The 8,000-nt window shown below is 49.1% G+C and overlaps 1 protein-coding gene across 1 annotated transcript; it reads left to right on the plus strand.

Annotated features, from left to right (window-relative positions):
* The first annotated feature begins 204 nt into the window (after positions 1-204).
* Positions 205-4,744, plus strand: LOC134949622 (zinc finger protein 239-like). Its single transcript, XM_063938328.1, has 2 exons — positions 205-302; positions 3,287-4,744. Exon 2 carries the CDS (start codon positions 3,328-3,330, stop codon positions 4,276-4,278), a length of 951 nt encoding a protein of 316 aa, XP_063794398.1. The 5' UTR covers positions 205-302; positions 3,287-3,327; the 3' UTR covers positions 4,279-4,744.
* Positions 4,745-8,000: the final 3,256 nt, after the last annotated feature.

Consider the following 8,000-nt stretch of genomic DNA (forward strand, 5'->3'; position numbering starts at 1 on the left):
TGACCGTATGGCACACATGGAGGGTATACAATAATGACATTTCCTTTACTGTGGATTCGTCATTTTTATTTTTGACCCATTTAGGACCCAGCAACTAGATGAGAGTGATCACATTGTGCTGCAGCTGAGGTACCGCAATCACCCTGGCGGGTAAGGAGGGACTTGTAGTCCAGTCTCGCGCAGCTAGCTATAGGCTTTACTGTATTTGCGCTGCGCAGGAGACTACGACTCCCAGAATCCTCCGGGTGGGCACTGGAGCGCCGCCCCTCGCTGCCGTATATATGCGGGCTGCCGTGTACCAGGTAAGAGAAGCCGCTGCCTGCGGGCGGGGGAGAGACGGACCTCGGGGCACTGTGGCCGGGGCTCCCGGGACAGCGCGCAGGACCCACGCGTTGGTGACCGGGGCTCGGGCCATGCCCAGTGCGGGGTCCCTGTGCCCAGCAAGCCTCCATCACACTACCTGCATTAAAATGAAAGGCAGCTTGGGGCTCCCCAGCTGTTGTAGAACTGCAACTCCCAGCATGGCTGTCAGAATATGCTGGGACTTGTAGTTCCACAGCAACTGGACAGCCACAAGGTCGCCAAATACACCATGGGACCCCTGCAAGTAGCATGCATGTACTAAATTAGGGTGGTCTTCAGGTTGCCGACGGCCGGGCTCCCGACGACCACCATACCGGCGCGGTAATCCCGACTGTCGGCATACCGACACCTTTTCTCCCTTTTTGGGGTCCACGACCCCCCCGGAGGGAGAATAGAGAGTGTAGCGCGCCACTGTGCCCGCAGCGTGGCAAGCGCAGCGAGCCCACAAGGGGCTCATTTACCCTGGCTCAGCTGTCGGTATGCCAGCAGTCGGGATTACGTTGCTGGGAGCCCGACCGCCAGCAACACATACTACACCCACTAAAAGATGATATTCTAATAGCATTCATTTATATAGCACCAGGGACATAACACGGGGTGCGCAGCCAGTGCTGCAGCATAGGGCGCAACGTGGTGGGGCATTGTGGTCGCTACACCAACAGCGCCGTATTATACCACCTTCGTGCTGCCTGCGTGTTTGCTGTGTAGCGCTGTGATGTCATGTGTGCCGGGACCCACAGGCGCACTGCTGTAGCAATGTATAGCACCCGCCTCGCTGTTCGGGGTCAACATAAACACAGTTTGCTTGCAACTCTTTAGGACAAAAGCTGCCAAGTTTGTGACCTGTAACATCAAAAATATAATTAGCAATCATTCAGGGTAACAGTATTGATGATTAGTTATGTTGTGTTACAGGCTGAATACACCCCAGTAGACTTTCATGCACAAATGACCATTGGAACATAGATTATTCAGTGGTTGTCACATATACATATAATCGATAGTATGACCTTGGTACAGATTATTTTCCACATAATCCCCATACTTGTCTAAGCATTTTTTCCAATGGTACACCAAGGCGTCTATCCCGCCATAGAAGAAATCGTGGACGTGGCGGCTGGTGGCTTCCATCCAGGTGCTTCAGTGGTCCAGAGAGATGGAAATCAGTCTCTGTGCCATTCCTGTAGGGGGGATGGCCCAGTACCTCCCAGTATGCGGGTGGCTGAATGTGATACCTGTTTCCGTAATATACCGTTAACACCCTGGCAAGTTGGTGATGAATGTCAGCTGCTGCTGATGTGCCCTTTATATGCAGAGATCTGGTCACACTACGCACCTCAATATGTGACCATTTTTCCACCAGCCCTGCCATCTTACACCTGATGCTGGGACAGTATGACTGATAAGGGGCGCAGTCTAATGGCCGTGTGGGAAAGCCTGGTGACAATTTGTCCTGATATAGAGAACGTTACACATGTGAGAGGTCTTGTTACCTTACGAATACCCCTTTTCCACCTATGAGCACGGGTCGCAGCCGGGAGCCTGACACGGGTGCTACCCAGCCGCGGCCCATGCTCAGCCCTTTTTCCCATCACCATAATTCCCATTGCACATTATGCCATACACTGTAGTGCCCATTACACATTATGCCACATACAGTTATGCCCGACACCATTTTATACCCCACCACAGAATAATGTCCCTTACAAATTATGCCCCACAATAAGGCTTTTAATTATTTTTACATTTCTTGCCTGCTGCCAGAGGTCTAATGCTCGCTGCCGATCTGGGTTCCAGTCTCGTTGCCGGGGGTTTCCTGTTCATTTCCAAGGGTTTCCTGCTTGTCGCCAGGGGTTTTATGCTCCCTGCCTGGGGTCTCATGCTCATTGCCAGGGTTTCCTGCTTGTTGCCACGGGGTTCATGCTTGTTGCCATGGAGTTTACATGCACCTCCACCCCGGCTGCAGCAGGCACCGTGGTTGCCCGCTGCAGCCGATACCATTGAAGGAAACACTCAGATAGAGGTCCTACTTGACCTTTAGCTCCTGATTGTAATGCTTGTGTCCTTTGATGTGTGCAGAAACGGATTCATACAGTATGTTCAGAACTAAATATACTTCACGGGCATCTAATGGTACAATACTGCATTTACATCACAAATCCATTGTGGTAATTACAGAAAAACAATTTTGATACCATAAATATACATTTCAAAATATAGCACATAGTTAAAGGTGAAGAACCTGAAATCCACACATCGTACATTATACAGGTGACATTAATGGGACTGATGGGTTTCACAACACATTGGCAGGGTGTTCAGTGATCAGTGAGCTACAACGCCTATAGAAGATATAGCGCGGTATTCAAATGATATATCACGCCCAATCGCCTTTCTAAAGTGATCCCCGTTATCGCGCATATCGCGCCCATAGTAATCAGGTTTAGCTGCGTTAAGGGCTGAATGCCCTCGTAGTGAGCTGAAATTATTATATCACGCCCGTCAGCAGTAACAGAAAGGGTGTGAAAAGGGGTGAAAAGAATTGAATACCGCCCACTCTGTCTATACTATGTAAGGAATATACCCTGTTCACAGGCTGGAAATGCAGGTACAACTGTAGTCCAGGTTTTCCCAACTACAATAACATCAATAAAAGTGGGTACAAATTTGTTTTTAAGTGGTCTCTGATTGTATATATTGCCAGGATGTTAGTTAATTACTAAAGGGTCTGAAGTTTTACCATTTCATGTTTTAATAAAAAAAAAAAGAAAAAAAGTTTTTGTTAAATAATCAGCACTCAATATTAAATGACGGTAATAAAACATTGAAGCCTAATTTCCACCCCCAGTGTATATGATTGAAACAAATAGCAGTGAATTAAAAAAGTTAATTTAAAAATACATATATCTTTCTATTCTCACAGATTTGAAGCTCACTAAGCATGTAACCATTGTTCTAGTTACAATGGGAGATAACAAGCCCCAGTATGAGAACACCTGCAGCTCGGAGAGTGACCGTGAGTCAATGAAGAGCAAATCCGATTCTCCAGAATTAAAGTCCAGTGAGGACGAGTCACACAGCAACGGGAATAGAGAAAACCCTCCAGCAAATAAACACACTCAGTGTAAACGACACACACTGGATAAAAGGGGACAAACGCAGACCAGACACCGGGCACGGTTGGAGAAGACGTTTGCATGCACAGACTGTGGTAAAAGTTTCACCCGGAGATCATCTCTGGTCACGCACCACAGAATTCACACAGGAGAGAAGCCATTTGTCTGCCCGGACTGTGGCAAAAGCTTTACCGATAGCTCGAATCTGGTGAAACACCAGAGGACCCACACTGGAGAGAGGCCATACGCATGCACCGAGTGTGGCAAGACCTTCACCGACAGCTCAAACCTTATCGCACATCAGAGAGCCCACACGGGGGAGAAGCCCTACGTCTGCGATGACTGCGAGAAGAGCTTCACGCTTATTTCCAACTTGGTGACTCATAAGAGGGCGCACACAGGGGAGCGGCCTTACGGCTGCACAGAATGCGGGAAGACGTTTTCCCGTAGCTCCCACCTTGTCACTCACCAGCGAGCGCACAGAGGAGAGCGTCCGTATTCCTGCGGCGAGTGCGGCAGGCGTTTCACTCAGATCTCAAACCTCATCGCCCACCAGAGAGCTCACACGGGTCTGCGGCCTTACGCTTGCTCGGTCTGCGAGAAGAGTTACACGCAGAGGTCCAATCTTATCGAGCATCAGAGGACGCACACCGGGGAGAGGCCGTACGTCTGCAATCAGTGTGGAAAGGGCTTCAATCACAACTCGAGCCTTATCAAACATAGAAAAGTACATGTAAAGCATACTACACGTAAGTGGGTTCCGGGGTCAGCTGAACAAGCCGATGACTGGAGTCCGTGAGGGGAGCCGTGTTACCTATAGTGTGTTACCATGAGGGAGATGAATGAAGCAGTGAAAAGAGTAGATAGGTGAACCATTGGAGAAGTTGTCCATGGCAACCAATCAGCTGCTACCTATACATTTATAGAATGCACTTGATACATGTTACTTCAAAGCTCATATGTTGCTATGGGCAACTTCTCCACTGGCTACCTTCTCCACTCTTTTCTCTGCTTCATATATCTCCACCTATGTGTCCTACAACGACAGACACACTATATTATCGTACATGCAGCCTATGAGTGACGTCAGAATTGTGAAAACGTGTGAATCCTGGAGTTTGCCAACGGTAGCATACTGTAAATCTCATGGCTGAAGATCTCATGGTTCCATAACCTTACCTTAAACGATTGGTTGTATTTATACTGCACCATAGACCCAAATCTTTGCACTTACCATAAAATAAAATAAAATATATTTAATTGTTTTCTTGGGTTGTTATTATTACCAAAAGTGTTTTACTGAGCTCCTTTTGCATAAAGTCAAGAGAATTGTTCTATTAATTTACTTTCTCTGACGTCCTAGTGGATGCTGGGGACTCCGTAAGGACCATGGGGAATAGCGGCTCCGCAGGAGTCTGGGCACAAAAGTAAAGCTTTAGGACTACCTGGTGTGCACTGGCTCCTCCCCCTATGACCCTCCTCCAAGCCTCAGTTAGATTTTTGTGCCCGAACGAGAAGGGTGCACACTAGGTGGATCTCCTGAGCTGCTTAGTGAAAAGTTTAGTTTTTAGGTTTTTTATTTTCAGTGAGACCTGCTGGCAACAGGCTCACTGCATCGAGGGACTAAGGGGAGAAGAAGCGAACTCACCTGCGTGCAGAGTGGATTGGGCTTCTTAGGCTACTGGACATTAGCTCCAGAGGGACCGATCACAGGCCCAGCCATGGATGGGTCCAAGAGCCGCGCCGCCGGCCCCATTACAGAGCCAGAAGACAGAAGAGGTCCGGGAAATCGGCGGCAGAAGACGTCCTGTCTTCAATAAGTTAGCGCACAGCACCGCAGCTGTGCGCCATTGCTCTCAGCACACTTCACACTCCGGTCACTGAGGGTGCAGGGCGCTGGGGGGGGGCGCCCTGAGACGCAATAAAAACACCTTAGATGGCAAAAAATACATCACATATAGCTCCTGGGCTATATGGATGCATTTAACCCCTGCCAGAATACACAGAAAAACGGGAGATAAGGCCGCCGAGAAGGGGGCGGGGCCTATCTCCTCAGCACACTGGCGCCATTTTCCCTCACAGCTCCGTTGGAGGGAAGCTCCCTGGCTCTCCCCTGCAGTCACTACACTACAGAAAGGGTTAAAAAAGAGAGGGGGGCACTAATTAGGCGCAGTATTAAAAATACAGCAGCTATAAGGGGAAAAACACTTATATAAGGTTATCCCTGTATATATATATAGCGCTCTGGTGTGTGCTGGCAAACTCTCCCTCTGTCTCCCCAAAGGGCTAGTGGGGTCCTGTCCTCTATCAGAGCATTCCCTGTGTGTGTGCTGTGTGTCGGTACGTTTGTGTCGACATGTATGAGGAGGAAAATGATGTGGAGACGGAGCAAATTGCCTGTAATAGTGATGTCACCCCCTAGGGGGTCGACACCTGAGTGGATGAACTGTTGGAAGGAATTACGTGACAGTGTCAGCTCTGTATAAAAGACAGTGGTTGACATGAGACAGCCGGCTACTCAGCTTGTGCCTGTCCAGACGTCTCATAGGCCGTCAGGGGCTCTAAAGCGCCCGTTACCTCAGATGGCAGATACAGACGCCGACACGGATACTGACTCCAGTGTCGACGGTGAAGAGACAAATGTGACTTCCAGTAGGGCCACACGTTACATGATTGAGGCAATGAAAAAATGTTTTACACATTTGTGATAATACGAGTACCACCAAAAAGGGGTATTATGTTCGGTGAGGAAAAACTACCTGTAGTTTTCCTGAATCTGAGAAATTAAATGAGGTGTGTGATGATGCGTGGGTTTCCCCCGATAACAACTGATAATTTCTAAAATGTTATTGGCATTATATCTTTTCCCGCCAGAGGTTAGGGTGCGAAACACCCCCTAGGGTGGGTAAAGCGCTCACACGCTTGTAAGAACAAGGGCTCTACCCTCTCCTGAGATGGCCGCCCTTAAGGATCCTGCTGATAGAAAGCAGGAGGGTATCCTAAAATGTATTTACACACATACTGGTGTTATACTGCGACCAGCAATCGCCTCAGCCTGGTTGTGCAGTGCTGGGTTGGCGTGGTCGGATTCCCTGACTGAAAATATTGATACCCTAGATAGGGACAGTATATTATTGCCTATAGAGCATTTAAAAGATGCATTTCTATATATGCGTGATGCACAGCGGAATATTTGCCGACTGGCATCAAGTGTAAGTGCGTTGTCCATTTCTGCCAGAAGAGGGTTATGGACACGACAGTGGTCAGGTGATGCGGATTCCAAACGGCATTTGGAAGTATTGCCGTATAAAGGGGAGGAGTTATTTGGGGTCGGTCTTTCAGACCTGGTGGCCACGGCAACAGCTGGGAAATCCACGTTTGTACCCCAGGTCGCCTCTCAACATAAGAAGACGCCGTATTATCAGGCGCAGTCCTTTCGTTCCCAGAAGGGCAAGCGGGCAAAAGGTTCCTCATTTCTGCCCCGTGACAGAGGGAGAGGAAAAAGGCTGCAGAAATCGGCCAGTTCCCAGGAACAGAAGCCCTCTCCCGCCTCTGCCAAGCCCTCAGCATGACGCTGGGGCTTTACAAGCAGACTCAGGCAAGGTGGGGGCCCGTCTCAATGAATTTCAGCGCGCAGTGGGCTCACTCGCAAGTAGACCCCTGGATCCTTCAGGTGATATCTCAGGGGTACAAATTGGAATTCGAGACGTCTCCCCCTCGCCGGTTTCCTAAAGTCGGCTTTACCGACGTCTCCCTCTGACAGGGAGGCAGTTTTGGAAGCCATTCACAAGCTGTATTCCCAGCAGGTGATAATCAAGGTACCCCTCCTGCAACAGGGAACGGGGTATTATTCCACACTGTTGTGGTACCGAAGCCGGACGGCTCGGTGAGACCGATTCTAAATCTAAAATCTTTGAACACTTACATACGGAGGTTCAAATTCAAGATGGAGTCACTCAGAGCAGTGATTGCGAACCTGGAAGAAGGGGACTACATGATGTCTCGGGACATCAAGGATGCTTACCTTCATGTCCCAATTTACCCTTCTCACCAAGGGTACCTCAGGTTTGTGGTACAGAACTGTCACTATCAGTTTCAGACGCTGCCGTTTGGATGGTCCACGGCACCCCGGGTCTTTACCAAGGTAACGGCCGAAATGATGATACTCCTTCGAAGGAAGGGAGTTTTAGTTATCCCTTACTTGGACGATCTCCTGATAAGGGTAAGATCCAGAGAACAGTTGGAGGTCGGTGTAGCACTATCTCAGGTAGTGTTGCGGCAGCACGGTTGGATTCTCAATATTCCAAAATCGCAGCTGGTTCCGGCGACTCGTCTTCTGTTCCTAGGGATGATCCTGGACACAGTCCAGAAAAAGGTGTTTCTCCCGGAGGAGAAAGCCAGGGAGTTATCCGAGCTAGTCAGGAACCTCCTAAAACCGAGCCAAGTCTCAGTGCATCAATGCACAAGGGTTCTGGGAAAAATGGTGGCTTCCTACGAAGCAATCCCATTCGGCAGATTCCA

This window comes from Pseudophryne corroboree, chromosome 8 (assembly GCF_028390025.1).
Source record: "Pseudophryne corroboree isolate aPseCor3 chromosome 8, aPseCor3.hap2, whole genome shotgun sequence".
In the NCBI taxonomy this organism is placed as follows: Eukaryota; Metazoa; Chordata; class Amphibia; order Anura; family Myobatrachidae; genus Pseudophryne; species Pseudophryne corroboree.

Bases quoted from the DNA above. Each gene is read 5' to 3' on its own strand.
- LOC134949622 (XM_063938328.1), top strand. From the start codon at position 3,328: ATGGGAGATAACAAGCCCCAGTATGAGAACACCTGCAGCTCGGAGAGT.